Raw genomic sequence first — 23,898 nt, 5'->3', positions numbered from 1 at the left:
TGTTGCTGGGGATGCATGGCATACAGTACGCGTGACAAACAAATCCCTTGGGCTGTATACTTCTGACGGGGGGCGCACATGGAGGTGCGAGAGAAAAAGCTGCCTTGTGGACAGCTTGACAAGATCTCACCCCGTAATAAATTAACCGAAGTCACCGAAAAAAAATCAGTATTTCATTCGCCGAAAATAATATTCGCCGAAAAAAAAAAAACAAACCTATCGTTCTGACAACTGTATCTTACCGGTACTCACTTACGGGGCAAAAACGTGGAGGCTAACCAAAAGGGTTCAGACTAAGTTAAGGACAATGCAGCGAGCTATGGAAATAAAAATGATAGGTGTACGTTAAGAGACCGGAAGCAGGCGGAATGGGTGAGGGAACAAACGCGGGTTAATGCCATCCTAGTCGAAATCAAGAGGAAAAAATGGGCTTGGGCAGGGCATGTAATGCGAAGGCAAGATACACGCTGTTCCTCAAGGGTAACGGAGTGGATACCAAGAGAAGGCAAGCGTAGCATGGGGCGGCAAAAAGTGTGCAGATGAGATTAGAAGTTTGCGGGGACATGGTGGTCGCACCTGGCAAAGGACATAGTTAATTAAAGAGACATGCAGTGGGCGTGGTCAGGCTGATGATGATGATCGTTCTGAAATAAAAATCAAGAAAGTGAGAACCGATAAGTCCGACCCTTATGCATAACCTAAAGCGGGAAAAGCAGGAGATACGATGGCAAAGGAAAAGGAACAGCGGGGGTCAAAAAATCATGCGCAGTATCAAGTGTATTTGGTGCTTCCCTGAGTGGCTAATCCCCCTTATGAGTATGTGTCATATCCCTAGGTCACGAACAAACAAACAAAACTAGGCAAGAACGAATGTAGAACGTTAATGAACGGATCTGTGTGAAGATCATCTTAGGAAGTGGGAAGGAGGAATCTCGAAAGAGAGTTCGAATTTAGATTTTGAACATAGGTCGAAAGAATCGTGAATGAGGTTTGAGCAAAGAGCAATGAACTTAGAAATACATGTGATGAAATTTTACTGCACTAAAAAGATCTCTCCCGATAGAAGTAATTGAAGCTCGGTAGGCCGTCACATGCTCGTTTCTGCCTGGGGATTTTATTAGTAACCTTCCCTTCAGCTCCATTAATGAAAAAAAAAATTCTTGAAGTTTACATCTAGGAAGAGAATTGGCCAATAACTGCGGTCAGTGCGGCCACCCAGATGTATGGCTTGCTAACAAAAGATGTAAGCTCATAGACATCAATGCATTTTTACCTGAATAGCACTGCATAACCAAAAAAACTACGAGAAATAGGGTGTCGCTATTGTGATCTCTATAGGAAAAAAAAAAACTTCCTCAAGCCGGTCCTAATTTAGTTGTGAAACGCCCGCTTTCTGCCGCTCTTTGGCGCTGCAGTCGTACGATACATTGTTATTTTTCAGGCGCATAGCGGCACATATCTACATTCGGGGACCGGCCCAAATCGGAAGGCATCCCCGCCAGCCCAGAGTGCAATCTCCACTTCTTTTGCTGATGCATATGCGGTGAGGACACTCGCAGTACCAACCACTTTAAAACTGCTAGGACCCGTGATCACTGCCACCATGATCACCATCGTCATCCTCATCAAAATAATTGTATTCAAAAAGGGGCTTTACACTGATAATACGAAAGTAACCACTTGCGTTATAACTGAACAAATACAAATATGTAACTGAGCATTTTTTTTTTGCACGTTTCGTGCCGCTAAAAGACACCCTCGCGTTAAGATAGGTCCCCCTGTACTTTCTACTATCCCCTCACCTCTTTCTTTTCACTTCTACACGCTACCTGCTATCCTTTATGTCCGCTGCCCCAGCTCAGGTGCTCCCAGCAGCGATATCAGATGCCGGGGCTAGCAAAAATTCTTTTTCCTTCCATATTCAATGCATAATAAAAACCACTACTACTACTACTACGACACGGATCGCGCTGCAATGGTTCAAACATGGCAAGTCCCAGCAACATCGAGCACAAGCGACGACAACGACGAAGTCAACAACCGTCAACGGCCAACAACAACGCGCCACTCAGCGCGTGTCGTTTACCGTTGGCGCGTTTTCCGAGCTCTGAAGGTGGGCCTTTCAAAGCCTCCTCGCCAGTCGGTCTGCTGTGCCCGGCGCCACTTGTGGTCGGACGCTCTCTCGCTCGCTCACCCTGCCCTGCTGACCCTAAGCTGTGAGGAGGCATCGAGACCAGAGATGAGCTCCCCTGCCGTGGCTACCGTGGACGCCAACGCCGACGCGTACAACCTCATCACCATCTGGTCCGAGGCCGGTCTGCTCTTCACTGACCTTGAAGGCCGACAGCCGGCGTTCGCCCCCGGAGCCGCTTCCCGAGCCATGCCCGGACTGAGAGAGCAGAGGAAGGCCCGCCAGTTCTGCGACGTCGTCTTCAAGGCTACGGACGGAGAAGAGGTGTGGGCGCACCGGTTCGTCATGGCAGTCAAGTGAGCTAACGCTCTTTTCTTGCCCGAATGTCCTCTCGGACCGTTTCGCCTGCAGTGCTGCAGTGTTGAAGGTGTCCGTCACACATACTGTAACTGACGCAGGCTTTGGCCATTACTGACCCTTAGCGTGTACGTTATTCAAATGGTGGCGTTATTTATTCATTATCGGTTAACTCAAAGTCAAAACGAGGACTCTGCGTCTGTTACATATTCAGTAAGACATTTTGAGCCCGTATGCCTTACGCATCCGATAACGGAAACATTCGGAGCCCATTGTTCATGAAGAATGTTCACGAAGAACTGAAGTGATATAGGAAGAATGTAAACTACGATTAAGATCGCCCGTCGTTAGGCTACATCGATCAGACGAAGCGTTTAGTTGGTATCTTTTTAGTTGGTTGGCGCATCTAGAAGTAAAAACGCGTTCCCGTTTAGTGCGCGGTCTTCTATAGCACAGCCACGAAAATTCATCAGGCTGACTCTTTGTTTTGTTTCTTTAGCGTGTACTATGGCAGCCAAGCAGAGCTACTTTGCTTCTTGTTTATTCATGTGAGGGGCTTTGCCTTTTTCGCGTTCCTCTCGCCGCCCCTCACACTGCAGGTTCTCCGGCTGCGGCAACCTCTTCAACGTAACCAAAGAGGCGATGACCAAAGACCAGGATCAGGAGAAGCAGGAGTGGATGCCACCCATCCGCGTGGTCGTGAGTGACATGAGCAGCGACATGCTCGAGCTGCTCGTCGACTTCGCCTACCAAGTGCCCCTCCACGGACGTATTGGGCTACACAACGTCGGTCAAGTGCTCGAGATGGCCGAGAAGTACAACGTGAGTTGGGGACATTGAACAAGACGGAGTCCAGCTGTGCGCTGACAGTGCGCTGCTGGCGACACAGGATCAACTGCTTGACAGAAGGGTTGATGGATACCTGCTGTAACCTGTAGCATGGGGCAGCATGTAGATAGATACAACGGTAGATGAATGCACACGACAAGAACTAGCCCAGCCAGATGCCATGAACAGCTGCTGTTTGAGACGGAGAGAGCAAGGACAACAGGAGGCTGTTACGATAGCGAAGCTCACTGTCCCCATGCTGTGACTAAACGTGTTTGAAGATGGACACATGGAACAACTGACCTGCAGTCGGATATAACTCCAGGATAAAGCGGAACTAGACCAACCAAACTGCCATTCATGAAGTTTGGTAGTTTGGTGGGTCGAGTTACCATTATCCCTCAAGAGAAAAGTATACAACAGCTGTATCTTACCGGTACTCACCTATGGGGCAGAAACGTGGAGGCTAACAAAGAGGGTTCAGCTTAAGTTAAGGACAACGCAGCGAGCTATGGAAAGAAAATGATAGGTGTAACGTTAAGAGATCGGAAGCGGGCGGAGTGGGTGAGAGAACAAACGCGTGTTAATGACATCCTAGTTGAAATCAAGAGGAAGAAGTGGGCTTGGGCAGCGCTTGCGATACGAAGGCAAGATAACCGCTAGTCCTTAAGGGTAACGGAGTGGATTCCAAGAGAAGGCAAGCGTAGCAGGGGCGGCAGAAAGGTGGGCGGATGAGATTAAGAAATTTGCAGGAATACGGTGGCCGCAACTGGCGAAGGACAGGGTTAATTGGAGAGACATGGGAGAGGCCTTTGCCCTGCAGTGAGCGTAGTCAGGCTGATGATGATGATGACCCACCAAGGAGGCCTTCCTACCAATGGTATTGGCCTATTGCAACGTCGTTAATGTCAACCACGTTTCACTTACCACGGCCGCTAATAGATGCGCGCTAAAACATGCGAGGTGGTTAAGTGCGACATCATGAGAATCGGTCGATGCCATTGGTTGCAGGGCCTCTTTTGAGTGCCATCTCTGGCTTCATTCTTGAGTTATATTAGACCAGTGTCGTCTCTAACGAAGCGACAAAGTGTGGCTTCAAATACTGGACGGGACCCACGGCAGCGGGAGAATTCCTACAGACGCTGGAACGAGAAGATTCGAACTGTCGTCACTGCAACTTAGCGTGTCCAGAGAGGCAGTGTGTTAGTGCCGAGGCCAGAACCGCAAGGATAGCGACTGAACCGACATTCTCCTATTGGCCGAAATTAGGGTCGCTAAAAAGGGACGAAGAACAAGAGAGTAAGATGACAGAATAGTGACAGAAGACTGGAATGTTAAGTCGTTCTAATAAAGAATGGGTAATTAAGATAGGACACCGCACAGTACAAGATGACAGTAGGAGAAAGCTGTCTAGACTAGCGGTGAGGACGCTACGCCACATCCCAAATTATGGGTGCTAAAGCATAGAGTGACAGAAAGGAGCACGATACTGTATCAAGCAGTTAGGATGCTTGCGGACTGTGGCTGTAACCATAATTGGTTCGTCTGTTTAAGCTTTCTAGTTTGCTTTGATTCTTTACGCCTATACGCTCGTTCCTGCTCGAAAGCAGACGGCCGCTAGACCTAAGTGCTGAAATTCTGCACATCTGTGAGAAATATTTTACATGCATGCATCGTCTTGAGTGTCATGCCTCGATGTATGCATGACTGAGGATATGAAAATCAATAAGTGTACAAAAAGGGTCGTACAACTTGTCGAGGCCGGAGGGAAGCCATCACCAGGGATACGAAGACGGGCCTCTTGTCATGGGGATGCTGCGTGGCAGCTGACGTGTGCGGTGTTGTCACTTGCGGCATCACTGCTGGGGGCTTCGACTGTCGCAGACTGGTTATATGTGGCTCCCGGAGGTCCGATGCTGGTTGCCCCAAACCTTTGGCCCAGGTCCACCACGCAGAGAAGACGTGTACAGGCGGAAAAGTTCAAACGGGTGACCTTCGGGTGTCTTGAATGTCTCAAGTGGCTCCTTCAGTGCAGCTGTGGTTGCGACGTCGTGAGAATGGGCGGGGTAGGTGTTGCGCGTCTGCTTATATTCCGGTCTCGAAAGAGTGCGAATGATGACGGTTTAGGACGACACAAGTAGCATCCGAGGCTCAATAGGCTGACGGATGAAGAAACTGGTGGGAAGATCAGCAGAGTAGCACTCTTCCAAAGGGAGGATGAAAGCCATGGATCCCATGCTAGCAAGCAGACGTGGTTGTGTGACCAGTTTCGGCCTGTGCTCAGAAATGAGAACACGTAAGAGAGTGTGCCCGGCGCCGAGTCAACCAAAATCGCGCAGGACGGAGTAGAGATGCTCAGATGTTGGCGGTTGGCATACTTCTCGCGGACTGTGACGCATTCGGTCAAGCTAACCGATGGAATAATCTCAGAATGCGGGTAACAGGTAGCAATATGCTACCGAAGCAGTACGAGTCTTTCAGAAAGGCGACAGAGCAATCTTGTGGTATGAGTCTACATTTCCGGGTGGACACACCATTATTCAGCAAATTAGACAGGCCAAGGCTGGTGGCTGCAGCAGATGGCCAGGCCATAGGCTCTAGGTCTTCTTGCGCAAAACTTGCTATCCTTGGGTAGTCTGTTTACCCATGGAACCGGAGAAACGTGAAGAAGACGTGATTGAGGCGTGTTGATCTATCATCAGCCTCTGCATACAGCGCATTCCTTCCCAGTATGCGTAGCAGCCCTTTGAGTCTCGCTTAACCTCGGGCACTTTGCGGGATGTGACCAATGACGGTTTGTTGAGGACTCCAGGTGCAAACGTTTGCGCACATAGAACAAGTAGTGTAAAGGGTCGGTCCGGTCAGTCCCTTCGTTCACGAATTCAGGTGCTGCTGTGGACAGAGTTTAAGCAGCCACGTCCGAACGGAGCATTGGTGCCAGCGTCGAGCCATTAAGCAGAGAGACAGGTCCATGAAGCACGATGCGCAGGGGTCAGCTGCGACGGAAGTGACCTTTCTGTACGCGTGCTAGAAGACATCGTGGATCGTGGAGTTACGACGACGATCAAACTGGGGTGGCTCGGGACCTTCGCCGGCATGAACCGAATACAGAAATCAGGAGCGTAGAGTCGCATAATCGGTGAAGAAACGGTTGCAAGGAGGGTCGGTTGCTGGACACTGCCCGTCGGAGGCAGCAGCGGCGTAACTTTCGTAGTCGCCATGGAGCGGCTCATCGTAGATGTCGACGAGCCAACGTGCAGGCGTTCAGCACGCTGGCAATCGGGAGAGACGTCAGTCTTAAAAGAGGAGGCTGGAAGACGAGGGTCTCGATGCACGGTGCTACCAAGCAGACGTGGTTCTGTGACCAGCTTTGTCCTGGACTCAGAAATGAGGAGAGATAGCGCAGCTATGGCTGCCCGGTGCCAAGCCAATCAACCAGCGCGATGAACAGAGTTGAGATGCCCGGCTGTTGTCTGCGAGCGTGCGTCACGCGGACTGATGATGTCCTCACCTAGGCTTAATGGCACATACCCACGGCTGCGCCCGCTCCTGTCGCTTCGTTGTCGTTGATCTGGGTCAGTCACAAGTTAAAAAAAAGAGAAAATTAAGCGATGGCCCTTCCCGTGCATTCAAGTGATAAAATTGACCATGACAAAGATTGTTATTGAGAGATATAAACGTGATGTCTTACACCATTTATGATTGCTCAGATGTTTAATATCTATTTATTAGAACTGATGGAATCGATAAATGATATGCTATTTATCGATTTTCCCAACGTCTAACCGTGTCACCCACGGGATGGTGGTGAAGCACCAGCGAGAGCACCTGGCTAGACCAATAGAACTTTTCTCAACAACGGCGATAAAACAAAAGATAACTTGTTACCGTGCAGCTACGAACTCGGCGACGTTATCATCAGTATCATCATCGCCACAAGTGTCCCCTTACCACAAGCAGCCGTGTTCCTGACACCGAACATTGCAGCCAAAGGCGTCATTCATTTCCTCTGCAGCCATGTCATGCTGTGCATATTTGCGTTTTTAAAAGCTGTCAAGGAAAGTCACGGCGTCCAGGCTACCGCTTCTGCCCTCCTGGAAACGTTAACGGCCAGAAATCAGGGATTAGGGAAATGAGGATGCCTGGTCTTGCTATTTTTAAGAGAGGCGGTTTACACGTCGATACCAGGACACGATAATGGACACTTGCGTGAACCAAGGGCCAAAAATGGGACCTATTTGAACTTCATGTTTCTGTGAAAATTGGAAGATGCAGCCGGTAATAAATACAAAAAGTTCCCAGAGTACACATGAGCATGCGATTTGCACGGTGCCTTAACGCACGTGCAACGAATCTTCCGTTCGACTGGATAGTGGACAGCTATGACGTTGCCCTATTAATGCGCGCGTATAGAGTTTAGATGCAGGGGAACCTAGCTCATAATAATAGGGACATTACCATGCCACAAAAAGTTTTTTAACTGAAATAAGACAAAAGGCTTTTACCTGTAGATACTCTTTCCCACTTCGAGAAAAAAAAAATTATTCGCACTCCCTGGGCAGTCCTCGGAGTGATCTTCTCTGAAGACTCTTTTTCAGACTTTTCGCTTTGTGCAATAACTCCTGAGCTTCATTGGAATTTTATTTCACTTCTATTCACTCTGATGACGCAGATAAGCAAGATTCGCGAACACTGCATCAGCATGCTTAAGCAGAACCTGGAACCGGACTCCTGCATCGACACCTACCATCTGGCCCTCACCAGGGGATACAACAACCTTGCTGCAGATGCCCTTCGCTACCTGATCCGACATTTCGATGAGGTGTGAACTCCAGGGCGAACTTCAGCGACACTACCCGGGTTGCGCGTTTAGGATGCTGTAAACCGAAATATGTTGAAGAACAAGCATACTCCACAGACGGGATAAAACTACAGTAAAATGGAACGTTGAGCTAGTTGGTGCGTCATATTTCTAGAAACAGTTCAAAATATACGGACAAGCAAGCAGATGGGACGACGGTTGACTGTTCACGTGCGAGAAAAAGTGCACATAAGACAAGCAGGCAGATGCTTGAACATACGATTCAGGGAAGACAGCGGTTCCTTGATTAGCGCTCCGTCCTCGAGCTAGGCACTTCATCATAAAAAATGTCGCCACGTATCCAGGCTTCGCCAGGCTTCGGTGTTCTGCAAGCAAAAAGATACAATAGCAAGAGTATTGAAAGAAGCATACCTTATCCACAAGAATCGTGACACGTGTGTAAGCACCCCGTCTGTTGTTATTCATGATTGTCAAATTTCCTATCTAGACGAGCCTGAATGAATTTCAGTGCTTGGTTTCTTATCTGCGAACATGCGCACTTGATCACGAAATTCTACTTTTTTGTGATCTGCTGGAATACATCCTTCAGTTGATGGTAAGCGTTGGCTCCATCTATTTGTCTGTCCGTGTCTTTGGCGCTGTTTCCACAAATACCGCGAGCTACACTTCAGCCGTGCAGTCTAAACAAATAGAATTGAATTTCAGCATATGCGTAAACTCTATCTTATTTTCTACATTGCCTTATCTTCTTGTCTTACCTTATCTGTTATTAATGTCTAAATTCTTCGTTAACAGATGAATATGCAGATGCAAACCTATCGGGAAGGTTGCGAGAAGCATCATAAGAAAACTCACTGGTTTACTTTCGAAGGCCTCACGCGGACCCGTTATGAGGGCAACCTGCTTACGCGCAACATTAGACGTCATATGTAGGTGGCAGCACTCATACCTTCGACTTAATTGCATCGTTCAGTTGAAAAAGTCGTTTTTCTTTCTCTTGGCACAGGTCTGGGAGAACGATGAGCAGTTCCAGTCTCTCACCCCTGAGGAGCTGCGGACCATCCTGATGGACAACCGGCTACACGCGCCTAGCGAAGTGGACGATACTTTCCGCTCGATCCTCAAGTGGATATCCACAGACGTAGCGGAGCGGAAGAAGTACCTCGCTCAGCTTCTGCCCCTCGTGCGATTCGCGAGGTGCACCGTCTCGTGAGTTCCACGTCGCCCTAGGCCTAATTCCGCGGTGTGAGCGCTCTGATTGGCTCCGAAGCCGGAGGCAGAACAGCAGGCTGTACGGTTTTCCACAGTTGCCGGTAGTCAATAGACGCCTTTAGCATACCGTGTACCGTGTTACTCTTACCGGCACCGGAGTACCGGGAGCCCGCTGTTGGATAGATGCGGGTTAGGAGTCATTGCTAGCTCGCTGCTTGACGAAACCGCGGTCAAGCTTCAAACCCGTTCCCACCACCACCAGGACATGAGTGCCGTCGAGTCAAAGAGTTTGGTGATGGGGGGAAGATTACTAGAGGGTTTATTTAAATTTTTACATCAAAGCGAATAGAAGTGAGACTGAAGTGAGACTCTTCTGCCGCATTCGTTGTCAACTTTTATATCCTTCTCGTTCCCTCAAGTCTCTAGGTTGAGGACGCCCACGAGGGAGTGGGAGGGGCCTAGAGCTTTCTCTTGTGCGCAAAAACACAACGCCGCACTTGGGGTCACGCCCCCGTCACATGTTGAGTCTGAGGGAAAGAAGGTTGCCGTCGAGGTAGAGGCGACTGCGGTAGGTGGTTTCCGGCCAGCCGAAGGTTCCTGCGGGTCACCGACATCTGTTGTTCATCATATCACACCCGCCGCTCGAGGCCGGAACGCGAGGTCACGAAAAGGTCGGAAAGTGGTCCCTCGTCCTTGGAGATGTTCGAATGATGCCCGCCAGCTTGTCGCGGTGCTTGGCATGCCAAAGAGACACAGGAACCGAAGCCCTTTGTTCCCCGGCACGGTCACAGCAATTGGGGAAGATAACGTCCGTCTCCCCGCGGCGGCGGCGGCGTTCGACACGTGCGGACACTTCGGAAAGGGGATCTGGTTTTGCTTAAACTTCAGCCCCTTCGTTTTGGTCCTGCACTCCGACCGGGCAAACTCCATAATTGGAATCAGCTGTCTGAAGTTGCTCGCAGCCATATACAGCAGAAACAGGTGTGCTGGCTGGTTCCAAACGAGACCCGCTGACGTCGATCTCAACACCACCCACTGCCGGTGAGCATACGCTCATTGGTCCCCATGCTGCAGGCGCGTGAGCAGCTGCCAGGTACCTGGCGCCATCTGGCGCCATCAAGGCGATTTTGCGCATGCGCACTGGCTGCGCGCAGGCTCCCGGTACTCCGGTACCGGTAAGGGTAACACGGTACACGGTATGCTAAAGGTGCCTATTAGACAACTTTAGCGTGCCGCGTACCGTGTTACCGTTACTGCAGTACCGGGAGCACGTGCGCCGTCAGGGGCATGCGCTGATCACCTTGAGAGCGCCAGATGGCGCTAGGTACCCGACAGCTGCGCGCGCACCTGCCGCATGAGGGCCAATTAGCGCGGAAGCGCTAGAGGTTGGCGGGCTTTCGGTACTCCGGTAACCGTAACATGCTACGCGGTCTGCGAGAGGTGTCTTTTATCTAATTGCAAGTTATGAGCAACATCGCCCGGCCGCTAGTGGACTTGACCAGCCCTAATTTGAGCTGATCTGCTAGCCAACCACTAGAGGCCAAAAACAAAAGCGCAAATAAACAGACAAAACCATCATTGTGAAGAGAATTTAAGGTTGGTTTTTAAGTCAGTTTAGCAACTTTAAACATTCCAAAACGAGCATTTATGCTGTGTGGATTGTTTTCTTTATTTTTTAATGAGTAGGGTTGTCAGATTTGGACTAGAAAATACATCTCACCATGCGAAATTTGCCTATGACCGGCAATTATTATTATTTCAATTAATTTTTTCTGTTCGTTTAGTTTCGATTTCGACAATCGAACGGTGACTATGACGTACAAGAGGACTTGAGGTCACGTGAGGTGTTGCATGTAAGAATTTCACCGTAATCGCTGCTTCGTCGTATTGGTTCGCCCTTGGAGCGGGAATGAAAACAAATGAACAGCCAGCTATTACGTAAGCTGTTACTTAGACTAGGTATGCGACCATAACCCCTCTCTTACGCCATAGCTATCACTCGCTTATTTAAACCAAATCTGAGACAACATGCGACAAGAAACTGACAAGCGATCTATGGGCCGATCTGAGGGAAACGTTTAGCATTAGTCTTTCATTGTTCTTTGTATGACACGGCAAATTGGTCTTTTTTGGGTGGAGTACGGGCGAGTTGGTTGTTCAAGTTAACGTGGTCACAGCGCGAAAACGACATCAGGAAAGGGAGAACAGGACACACAGCCCTGACTTTCAACTCATGAGTTTATTCAAGGAAATAGTGAATACATACAGAAAACAAAGCATGACACCGCAGGAGAAAGAGACCATGTGACTGAAAAGGATATATTTACAATCCATGGGATAGGTATTCTATTTTTTTCGTAGTTAACTGAATAGATGGGTAGCTCCGATATGTAGTCTGCAATCTTGAGAATAAAAGACAGCATAATCTACCAGGGACGATTTGTCAATGCGCCTTAAGCGTTTTATCGATCACTACATGACTGACCATTCAGTTTTAAGCTTTTATTTTCTCTCGAGCAGAGAGTTCGACCGGGTCGTCACCGATCCTCAAGTCCAGGGTGACGGAGACAGCCTCAAAGTCCTCAATGCGATCCATCAGGTCGGTTGCTGGTCTGCATCAAGGTGGTTTACCGCCGTCTTAGAAACAAAGTGAACCTAAGGGATTTCGTCTGTGCTTTGTATATTCTTCACGCTCTCGTTCTCATTGGGCTAACAAAGTATCAGTGACAGCTGTGCCGTCAGCCTCTCCGCTTTTTCTTAGTAAGCGTGCGCATTTCCAGGCCCACATGGTCCGCATGACGACAGATGACGCAGTCCCAAAAGCGCCAAGCTCAATGCTGTACAGAAAGAAATATGCCCACGATGATGACTCGTGTGCAGTGGGTGGTAAATCTGACGAAAAGAACTGAGGATATTCTGCAGAATGAAGAAGTATCCACACAGATGTCGAAGCAGACAGAATAAGTATCTTAAAAAAAACAACAAAAGACAAGATGCTATGCCAAGTATTTTCCATGGTTCTAGACCAACTAACTGAAATGTCGGTTTTACTACAAGAATTGTCCACAACGCTTCAGGGTTTGGGGTAACGAAGGTAACGTGAGTGGATCCGCGGTAGATGTTGGTTATAAACGGTTAGACTGACGGCTTAAAAGCAGGTCAGTAAACAATATATATAAGTTTACAACTGAAAACCGTCACAGAGTTAAAACCAGCATAACCTGTACTTAAAAAGGACAAAATTCAAAGTAGCTGTTTTTAAGGTTGAAAGACTGGAAAAAAATTTACACAGAAAAAAGTGACGAGCCTTGCGGCTCACGTCATCACCCTGTACCCAAACTGGCAGGGTGCTTTCAGCATTCATTCATCCAGCCATCCACCTGCTCCCGGGCTCATATACTCGTTGAGACTGAGGTAGTCTGGAAGTTTTTTTCAATATTTCATTTCCCTACGCATGAAAAACCGTAAAGCGCGAAGAGATAACGAACTCTTTAACCTGGGAGTGGTTTCAGCAGCCTATTTCTCAGCGCATGAAAAAAGTTTTCGTCAGCGTCAGACTGCACGGCTTCGCTGCCATCTTTTCGTGTACAAAAGATGTGCTCGTTATAGCCGATGCGGAGAACAGATAACCAAAAGTAGCTTTTGGTAGCGGAGTGGATTCCAATGAGAGAAACGTGGGAAATACGACACTACGGAATTTGCCATGATAGGGCGGCTACAGCTACTGTAGTACAGGACTCCGAGTTCAGTGTAAGAGGTCTTTATCCAAATGTAGATGAAACGTGCCTATTACTTCGTTATAGCCGTAGCTTCGTTATAGCCCGTGTTGACCGAGCTTCCAAGGGGAATCGCTATTCCTTCGTTATATTCATTATTTAGTTATAAACTGTTTATTTATTACGAGGTTTGACTGTACATATGCAGACCAGCCTGCACTGTATTTGAGTCCTTATTATTCCGCACTGAATGAATTGCTTTGATGAATATGAATGGAGTTCATGAGGTGATGGCCGAAGACCATGGTCTGGGGTGTTCTTGATGCCGCATTCCCCGCACAGTCGCTGACTCGCCAGTCGATGGCACTGGGCGAGTGTGCTGGCGTCGACCTGTCCTCGAAGGTGTGGCTCACCCCGCGCATCCCCAAGGACATCCTGTTCCTGTTCGGGGGCTGGACGTCGGGTGCGACCAACAACATGCACGCCTTCAACTGCCGAACCGGTGCCTGGCGCCTCCTGGGAAACCAGTACACCACGCCCCGGTATGCAAAGCGCATTTTTATTGCAAAAGCAATACTACGCTCATGAACGGCCTTTCGCGTAGCGGCGGCCGGTAGCCACGCTTGACCTTTAGAATGACCTCTGACGTCACACCAGGGTGAGAGATGGGCTACCCAGTCGAGTCGTCGCGCAGCGGCGGCCGGTAGCCACGTGTGACCTTTGATGGCGTGCCATGCCTAGTGATGTCATAGCATGACGTCATGCCAGGGTGAGAGATTGGCTGCCAAGTCGAGTCGTCGCGCAGCGGCGGCCGGTAGTCACGCGTGACCTATAGACGCGGCGCGCCGCGTTCCTTCCGTTAGAGGCGCTGCGCTCGCTTTCGCAACCTACCAGGCTTAACCAAAGCTAAGCCCCCGATAATTTTTTTTATGCTAACATGCGCGTTCCCCCTTCTTCTTGAAGAAGTTCTGTCTGCACCGTTAAATGGGCGAATTGTTTCATGTTCTCAAGGAGAATAATGTAACAGACCCCCCTTATAAAAACGGTCTATAGACAGTCAATAGACTTCTTATAAGCTCTATTGCCTTCCTATAGATATTTATTTTTGTCTATTCATAGAATATAGTCTGCTAAAAGTATATGACCATAAATCTGTGGATTGTCTATAACATTTGTTTTGGCTATAGACTGTTCTCTAGGATTTGTCTATTAGAGAGTTCATAGACTTTATAGACAGAAGTTATAGACAGTCTATAAACTGTCTAAAAATTTTGTGATGGTGCAGACAAAAGAACTTCTCTAAATGTTGGTCAGCGCACTAAGGCCCCCCCTCCCTCATCTTCTCTACGTTGTGCTTCCACACACTCACGCTATGTCAGCCTCTCCTTGGCATTCTAATGCGCATGCTCACAACTTAAGCGTAAAAAATCGCTTGCAGTAAAAGACCCACCTACGAAGCCCATGAAACAAAAGTGATCCAAATGCAAATGTGATGCGCCTCTTTCCTTTTCACTGGCCACATGCTTCTGGGTTCTGTCAATGATATGACGACCAATGAGGCCAAAACAGACTGCGTCATATGGGTCCTTGTTACAAAGTTTTGAGGGCACTAAGACGACAAACGGAAAGAAGTGGACGAACAAGTCGGTGAATTAGTGCAATGTTACTCTCTACTTCTGTCTGTCCGTCGTTTTAGCGCCGCAAAATACGTAACTTAAGGAAATAGCCCACACGGCAAAACCTTGTTTCTTTTACCATAACTTCTGGGTTATGCGGTCGTCGGCGCAATGTGCTTTCCTCCCCCGCAGGGCGTACCATGGCGCGGCGGTTCTTAACTCTTGCATTTACTTCGTGGGCGGCTTCAACGGCCGCGAGTGCTACCACTCCGTCGTCTGCTTTGACGTCAACCTGAACCGATGGAGCCACAAGGCCAACATGATGCAAGCCCGCTGCTATGTCAGCGTGGCCACACTGCAGGCAAGGCACTACGAGAGCGAAGGCAACCAGATCTCTCTCGCATCTGCTCTTGTCCTTCCCAGTTTTAACGCGATTCTCGTCATTATAGCGAAACGAAGCATGCTCAACGGCCCTCTGGACAAGCCATTCGTCAGGGATGGCCTTTCTACAAATAGTGGTCCAGCAACGCCGGCTGCAGCGAGAAAGGCATACACGACGACCATGCATTTCAAATCAATATCACTCCAAAGATGTCGATTACGAAACTCTGAATCCGTCAAAACCAGGCATATTCCGCTGGCAGTGCTATGTAGTTTAGTAGGGTGAATCAAGAGCGAGTTAGTAACCTTTTGAGGCTCGAAATTTTATTCAAGCAGCTGAACGCTCAGACTATAGTTTACAGAGAATAAAACAAATGAGGTGTCGGAAAGAATTTGGCTTTATTTAAAATTAGCATGATGAGGAGTTGGCCCCTGCAGAGCTTCTCTTCGATGTTCTAAATCTCACATCCACAAGCCATTGCTATGCACTGTAGATGAAGTATGCGATAGGCTGACCTAGAAATATGCTAACAATCAGTTGTCGTTCACCCCTTTCAACCTGCGACGGCTGGTAAACCGGACCCTTTCAGTGTGTTTCCCGAACAAAAAGAAGGGAGGGCGGCCGCCTGTTCTTTTTATGTTATGACGTTCAAATTGCCTTGTCTTACAACAGATGATAACAGAAAGATCAAAGCTTGTGTGGTATGCGACAAAAAAAAAAAATTTTTGAAGTGTTGCTCTGCAGAAATGCTGCGAAGCAACTGGGCAATTAACTATCTCCAGTACTCTAAACAGAATGGAGTAAAAAGGGTGTAAACTGTCCTCTAGCGCACACCCTTCTTTAAAGAGTATGTATTCTCTTTTTACTGCCATATAGGCATGGAGGAAGAAAAACTAGGAGGGACTATGACGTCACAATCTTGAAGCCTAGTCATAAAAAATATAATGGAAAGCATCATGGGAAATAGGCCCTCACGTGACAAGGCAGCGGTAGCTCTTAGCCGGATTTCGGTTTCGCTCTCTCGGTGTACGAGCAACCGCGCGACCATCTGCTTGTGTTCACTGACGTCTCCGTGGTGAGAGCACACACTGCTCGCTCGCCGCTGCAGCCACTATCCCCGAGCGACGCGTGCGCTGACTGCGGCGCAGTGGAGATATTGGAGCACATGCTCCTTCGCTGTGCCGCGTCGCGAGATTCTCGCGGCCTGCAGCGCTGGGAATCATGCCGGACAATCTCGAAGCGCTTCTGTGGCCGCGCGGCAGTGCGCGCACCCGTGACAGAACAATGGTGAGCCTCTGTGCGTTCATCGAGCAGGCGGGCTTGACTTCCCGCTCGCTCTTGGCCAGGTAGTGCACACGTGACACGAACGCTCCGTGGGTGCTACCTCGGACTGTATACGCGGCCGGGCGCCCCACCCCGGCCGCTAGTGCAGTGTGGCGCGCGCGCGATTAGTCCGAGGCAGGACGCTACGATCGCGCGGCTATGTATACATACAGTTTACTTCTTTTTGTAAGTGATTGAGCGCAGTGGCCGGGAGACCCCGCGCAGGGGCAGACGTAAAGCCGCCGGCACTCTCTCTCGACAGCGAGAGAGAGAGAAATACTTCACTGCTGCATTTCACGTCGGAACCGCGTATGTGCGCGAGCGTATTCGGCACGACTTGTGCCTCGAGAATAGCGGAGAACGGCGGGCACATGGGCGGGCCGAAGTCCGCCTGCCCGAGAAATAGTATCTTGCGCAGCGCGCCGGAGCGCTCGTTAAACACGTTCGTCCACCGTGAGCGCTCTGGAAGCCGCTGCGCCCTTTTTTAGAGGCTCGATCGTTTCTTCGCCTACTCTCGAGTTCTCCGCTTATAGCATGCGCTGAAATAAACGCTCCGTATGTGTGTATAACGACGAAAGGAATTCCTCTCCATTCTCTTTATCAATCACAGTTGAACAGTGACGAGGTCGCGGCCGCACCCTTTGATGAAAAGTTTACCTGCAGTTTTCTACAGTGCACCCAAAAACTCAGAGTGTAATCAACAGAAGTGTTGAGACGCGGAGCCTTCAGACAACCTCGAGCTCGGTCGCATTCAGCCAAAGCTGCAACACAGGCGCTGCGCTTCTGCGCTACGTCGGAGCACGGACGTTCACTAAACAGCACCGCTGGTTGACAGTCTGGTAACTGTGGAGGGCCTATTTCCCAAGAGTCAGTGCGCAAAAGGGCCCTCGGCAGCGGCGTCAGAGGAGGATGGCTTGCAGAGGCTGAGCGCACTCCCTCCTAGTTTTTTTTACCTCCATGCATATAGGTGTATTCGTGTTTAGAGCGTGTGACGCACGACAAGTCCTCCCTTTGTGCTAAAAGGGCTTAAAAGAAATTCTGATGATGATGATGACGTTGGTGAACCCTTTTCTTCCTGTACCTGGTCTCTGCCTGGATTTCTTGTCTCGTCGCAGGGTCTAATCTATGCCATGGGTGGCTTTGATGGCCGCCTGCGGACTAGCAGCGTCGAACGCTACGACGCCAAGAAGAATCAGTGGACCCAGGTTGCACCCATGAATGACGTCAGAAGCGACGCTGCTGCCACGACGGCTGCAGGACGAATCTACATGTGAGCTTGGGGGAATGAATGTGATTTAGCGAAACTGGACATGCTTGCAACTGAAGGTCAGCTCGGCCGACAAGCAGAGGTTTTCTCGCCAAAGTAGTGCAGATCGATAGCTGGACATCACGCAAAGAAGCACTGTCATTAGGAGAAGAATACAATTTTCTGAAAGTATATTGAATGTCCCGTTAGCTTCACACAACTTGACTTGTTTTTGGGAGCTTTCTGGAGGGAAATGCTATTATTTATTGTTGAGCAGATATTTTGCCTCTCGTGTTTAGAACAACGAACTAGCTCTGGTGTGGGATATTAGGGGAATAAGGCTTTGGGAAGTATAAGGGGGAGGAAAATAAGAAACAAAGGCGTGTAAAAAAATTAAAGCATGTCAGTCATGAAATTGGGAAGCGGGCACTTCATGTTAAAATATAAATTCCATTTGCACTAGTGCTTAGCCAATAGGCTGTATTTTAAACTGGTGAAGTGTTCTCTGGTGGAATGTTACATCAAAACCGGTTACAGTCGGTGAACTGATTCGCTACCACTTTCCGTATGTATGTCTTGCTCTAAACTGTGTTGAACGTTGCCCTCAACCGCGCTCAGCCAACATCCACTGCAGAAGACACGCATATACTACGGACATATAATTATTGTGTTGTGTTGTGTTGGGTTTTATGGCACATAGGGGACATGCAATTAGGCCTGCCCTTCGATATAGGTGGGTACTCTATCACACGAAAGCGGTTGATCGATCTAGTTAGTGTTCAGTTGATATCATAGGAACACTAATGTTCAGACACGGACAAAGGGACGAAATGGATGAAGGGACAAAGAAATACTCGCCCACGCTCATCCCGTGATCTCAGCTATATTACAGCAGCTTGCCTGCTCTTAGCTATGCACCTAACTTCCTGCCACCTCATGGGGTACTTTTCCTTCCCTTGAAATATATTCTCCTACCCTGAAAGGCCGGCGGTCATGTGCTCTTCATAATATTTGGTCGCATAAAACCCATTTCTTTTTTATTTTAGCTAGGACATCATCAACCGGCATTGCTTCTCTAGTCCACGTCGCTGTCTTTCTGTCTCTAACAGTCGCATCACTTGAGGTTCCATTTTATATTGCGGTGGGTGGGGGTGGATAGGTTGGCCACATTTGGCTCAGAACAGGGCTAATTGGCCATCACTTTTATAGGCCTTTGTACAGCTGTGGAGGTAAGAGGGCTGCTACTGATAAGTAGCCGGGTATGCTTGTGTAATGTACAGCTCACAGCCGAGATGGCGCCACGTACACGCCCGGTTACGGGTTTTGGCATGCGTTCTTGAGAGCGGGTGCATATAGTATCCTTGAGGGTTGGGCGTGGTACGTAGAATGCATATTAAAAGCTTCGCCCCATCGATTGCTTTCTTCTTCTCGGCTCAGCGTGGGTGGCTTCACGGGTCGGGAAGTGCTGGACACGGTCGAGTGCTACGACCCGTCATCGAACACATGGACCAGGGTGCTGACGATGTCCACGCCTCGGAGCGGTGTCAAGGTCGCCACGCACAAGGATATCATCTACGTGATCGGTGGTTACAACGGCGTTACGCGTCTGTCCACAAGTACGCTTTTGATTTGTGACCACGCTTCTTGGATTACAAAGCGAGACAAGGTGAAAGAGAACTTGTGGTCTTAGTAGTAACGGTTTTGGTCCAATGGCTCAGCGGCAACCAAGAAGGCAATGCGCTAAACTCCAGCTTGTGATGTACAGCAGTGAAGCGTTGAAGCAATAACGCAAAATTCAAAGGATACAGCTGTTTCATTAAAATAGGTGTGCATGAAAATGAGCGTATAAAACAAGTCAATGTCGCAAAGGAAGGTGTTCATCCTGCTGGGGAAAAAAAACAGCGCTGAGACGAGGGACTAAAAAAGAAGACAACAGGACCGGCTCTTTGTCCTCCTTTGTCCCTCGTCTCAGCGCTGTTTTTTTCCCATCAGTATGTACCAACTAGCTCAACTCTCCGTTTTGCTGAAGGTGTTCATTTGGAATCCTGTGGCTCTGAACAAAAAAGTTTCGTTTTTTATTGCCCTCTTCAACGCTTTATCATTTGCGTTAGTTTTAGAACCACCATGTTGGAAGAATCTTGCCGTTTGTCCGTATGAAGCCTCTGTTGGCAGTAGGAAAGGTAGAGAGAGGGAACGTGGGAGAGGGCGGGAATCAATGGGTGGCTGGTGACGAAGAGGAGAGGGAAATTTCCTTCTCCACTCTCAGGGAAGTGGGAAAACGGGAGGGATAGCGAATAGAGGGTGGAAGGCGACGGGTGGCAGGTGGGGGATAGTGCAGCGAGGGCTTGGCGTGTCGCGCCACTCGCTCGCATGGTCTGAACCCTTTAGCGGCGGCTGCTGCTCCGTCTGTGGCGCGCATTAGTGCTAACGCGTACTCTGCCACATCAGTCCCATTGATCGTCTAAACTTTATTCATGCACGTTAGCTAGTCCATTAATTTGTATCCATCCATATAAGGCAGGTGCCCAGCGTGACAAACGCAGCGAGGGACAAGGGTAGAGGAAAGAAAAGGGGGCCTTTAGACGTCATGAGTGACGTGCTTATGTTTGGACCAATCAGTGATCGTCATTATGAGCGTTCAGCGTGAGAACGGTACCGTATACGCTCGAAAAGTGGCCTTGACAGGTGTCGGATCTATTCTATCCTTCCATCCTCATGTTCTCGCGAGGCCTCTACACCATTCTCGAAAAACCCATCTCCCTCCCTACAACAACTATTTCTTGTATGCCATCCTGCTTACCGCCACCTACAAGTGGCAACAGTCTGTCATCAGAACAAACTAATACTTTTTCCCTCTCCTTCATCCGTGTTTCTCTTTCCAGTGGAGCAGCTCGACACCAGAAGGGCTCGTTTCTCCGAGCTGCCCAGCATGAGCCAAGCCCGGAGTAACTTCGCCGCTGTCGTCCTTGAAGGGTTTATCTACGCGATAGGAGGCTTCAGCGGTGTGTATACGCGCGCTATTCACGTCTCTTGTGCATGCGCACGAGACAAAGAACACAGAGCATTCATCAAAGCGGCTCAGTCAGCCCATTCAGTAGGTGGACGTAATATAGACCCCACTGAATCAATCGGGTCGCCGCAAAGAGCGGAACTAATGGGGGGGGGGGGGGTTCTATGGTATTCAGTCTGGTCAAGACATACATGTATGAAGTATAATCGAACTGACATACGTATCTGAAATCTATATTTCAAGATAATTATTTGGGAACCCTTCCACGAGGAACACGAGGACAAGACAAGTACGACAAGCAGCTCACATTTTGCCGCAGATTCTTTATCTGCCGTCTTATTTGCGCAATACTGCTGAGCGAACAAGGCTTATAGGGTAGCCCCGGAGTTATTCGACGGCCACGTATGCTGACGAAGAATTTATGTGGGAGGTTTTAGTGTGCAGCTAGCTTTCATCCTGTAGACATGTAGTTGCCAGAATAGAAAAAAAAAAGATTTCTTTTTCTGCTTTGAATTCACGTATGTTTGTGCCGAAAGAAGTGAGCCAAATTCAAGGCAAAAGAAACTGAGCCTTGTGTGGCATAGAGTGGGGTTAGAAAATTATCTGGCGAAAGTCATGTTAGAAGGCGTTCGCGAATTTTCTCGGGTATGGTCACAGGACGTGTTTAGTTAGAGATCGGTGGGAATTATACATTTTTTTATCTCGCTTGCAGCAAGCTTAGCCTCTCTGATTATGATGGTGAGGATGACATTCAGCCTACATTTTTGCTCATTGCTTTAGGACCATCCCAAATCCTTAAGAGATTCCATTGTGCCGTCTTTGCCGGAAGTAGCCTAGCAACAAGGTTTGTTTCATATCCATGTAGTGGAGCACTTATCCCACCTCTTGAGCTTTAAAGGCATCTAACGTAAACTGAAACATTATCCTCTCCTTTTGAGACATTTTGGTGTTTAGGGACGCCGTAAAGATTCCACTATACGGCTGAGAAGCAAACCCCGTTACTTGTTTAGTTTTGGCAAAGATGGTATATTGTAGATTTATGAATTGTTGATAACTGATTCATCTCAGCACCTGATTTAGAAATACATCCTCTGGAAACAGGCAAGGGTTGCAAGCTGATACGCTTTGCATGACACCCGCTTCACTACGCTTGCATTGCTCAGAGGCAATGGCGGAACAGATGCAAACAAGGCGAATACTTGTACATGTACAAAAATGAAGATGCAAGTGCAACCCAAGGCCATGGAAGCATCTCAAGACAGATAAAAAACAAAGCAATACATTCCAATACATTACAAAACGTTGCCATCTTATTATGCGAAACATAAGGAGCTCGTTGGCTCGTTTGGCGACGTCCAGTGTCACAGCTGGGTAGGTGCCAAGTGTCAGGTCACGTGACCACATATGGTGGGTTCGTATGACGAGGTGTATGACTAAGCATCACACTTCATGCGCGGTCGTGACAAACATGTAATGTGACGTCGTACAACCGAAACCGACAACCGGTAGGGACGTTACTGACCAGAAAATGAGAGCTGGGAGTGACGTCAGCAAACCGGAAGTTTTGAAAAACGCCTCGATGGGCTCCTTGTGCTGCAGCAACTCACGCTGGGAGGTGTCTAGGCGCCCATTCGTTGCCCATAATCACTACTGCGATTGTTTCGTTCGGTTTCAGGTTTGTTTATTGCTTACTAATAAGCTCCTCAAAAGGGGTGGTTCAGAAAGCAATAATTAATGACGCTCACCTTTAGTGATTTATTTCCGCCTTCACCGCCCCACTAGGACTGACGACCGTGTCTCTGGTCGAGCGGTACGACATCGAAGGCCGTAAATGGTATCCGGCTCAACCCATAAATATGAACTGCAGTGCCTCGGCGGCAAGCATCGTATACGATGTAGCCAATCCGGGTGAGTATATGCCTACTTTACCATACTTTCGTGTAATATACCTCTCAGCAGAAGAATTCCCGATCGCAACTGAACCGCATTGACGTAACTTCTATACCTAATTCGTGTTCACTGCAGGGCTAAAATGCAATTCAGCTTCATCAAAGAAGCAATAAAGTAATTAATCGCGATAGACTGTTCAGTCATATAGTACCTCTGAGGGCGAATTTATTTATTTATTTATTTATTTATACAGAATACCCCTAAAGGCCCTCGAGAGGGTATTACATAGGGGGGGGGGGGGGCACAGGCAATTGAACAGAATAAAAGAAAAACCACAAATATAAAACAAACAACAAAAGCACAAATAAGACACACTGGATGAAATAAGTAAGCAAAAGAATCAATCAAAAGCACAAATAAGACACTTTGCATGACATATAAGTAAGCAAAAGAATCAAAAGAATGGCAGCGCGGCAAAGAACGAAGATTACTGCATTATTAAAATTATACAAACAGAACACTAATACAATGAATCTTTTTAGTCACAAACCCTGCAAAAAAGGAAGCCATGAACAAATAAAATAACAATGTATGCGAAGAGTTAAGCAGTAGTTATTGAAGATATAAGTTTAAAATATTTATCAGGATCAGTGGTGGTTGCGATATGTGAAGGCAGAGTGTTCCAGTCAGATATTGTGCGTGGTAAGAATGAATGCGCATAGATAAATGTTCTGCACGTGAAACGTTTAACTTTAAAGGGATGATCGCGGCGGTCAAAAATCGAAGTAGGCAAAGAAAAAAAGTCGTTATGAAGTGATGGATGATGATAAAGTTTATGAAAAAGTGACAGTCGTGCAATTTTACGGCGGAGACATAAATCCTGGAGACCTGCGCGTTTCTTTAAGGCTGTGACGCTGGTGTTACGTGAATAATCGGAGTAAATAAAACGAACGGCGCGGTTCTGCAATGATTCAATGTTATTTATTAGGTAAGATTGGTAAGGGTCCCAAATAGCCGAGGCATATTCAATTTTAGGTCGAATTAGAGTGGTATAGGCATGAGCACGGAGGTGAGGAGGAGCATGCTTTAGGTTATGTTTTAGGAGACCTAATGACCGATTAGCAGATGCAAGCATAAGGTTAATATGGTGGTTCCATGCTAAGTCTGAATGAAGGTGAAGTCCTAAGTACTTATACGTGGTGACTAGCTCGAGTGAGGTATTATTTAAGGAGTATGCTGTTTGAATTCGAGACATTCGGTTAGTAAAAGACATCAATTTAGTTTTTGAATGATTAAGTTGCATAAGCCAGGTTGAGCACCATGCTGTTACTGAATCCAGGTCAGATTGAAGGGATTGGCAATCGG

At 48.2% G+C, this 23,898-nt stretch overlaps 1 protein-coding gene across 1 annotated transcript; it reads left to right on the top strand.

Moving 5' to 3' along the window:
* Positions 1-2,239: 2,239 nt before the first annotated feature.
* Positions 2,240-22,713, top strand: LOC149351051 (kelch-like protein 10). Its single transcript, XM_089580236.1, has 11 exons — positions 2,240-2,487; positions 3,088-3,310; positions 7,989-8,138; positions 9,145-9,347; positions 11,871-11,949; positions 13,409-13,608; positions 14,875-15,043; positions 17,503-17,657; positions 19,071-19,249; positions 20,516-20,635; positions 22,426-22,713. The coding sequence occupies exons 1-11, from the start codon at positions 2,240-2,242 to the stop codon at positions 22,632-22,634; spliced, it is 1,935 nt and encodes a 644-aa protein (XP_089436362.1). The 3' UTR covers positions 22,635-22,713.
* Positions 22,714-23,898: the final 1,185 nt, after the last annotated feature.

This window comes from Amblyomma mixtum, chromosome 3 (genome assembly GCF_055824585.1).
Source record: "Amblyomma mixtum isolate Tamu chromosome 3, ASM5582458v1, whole genome shotgun sequence".
NCBI lineage: Eukaryota > Metazoa > Arthropoda > Arachnida > Ixodida > Ixodidae > Amblyomma > Amblyomma mixtum.
The sequence above is the reverse complement of the archived record's forward strand: the minus strand, read 5'-3'. Positions and strand labels throughout refer to the sequence as shown.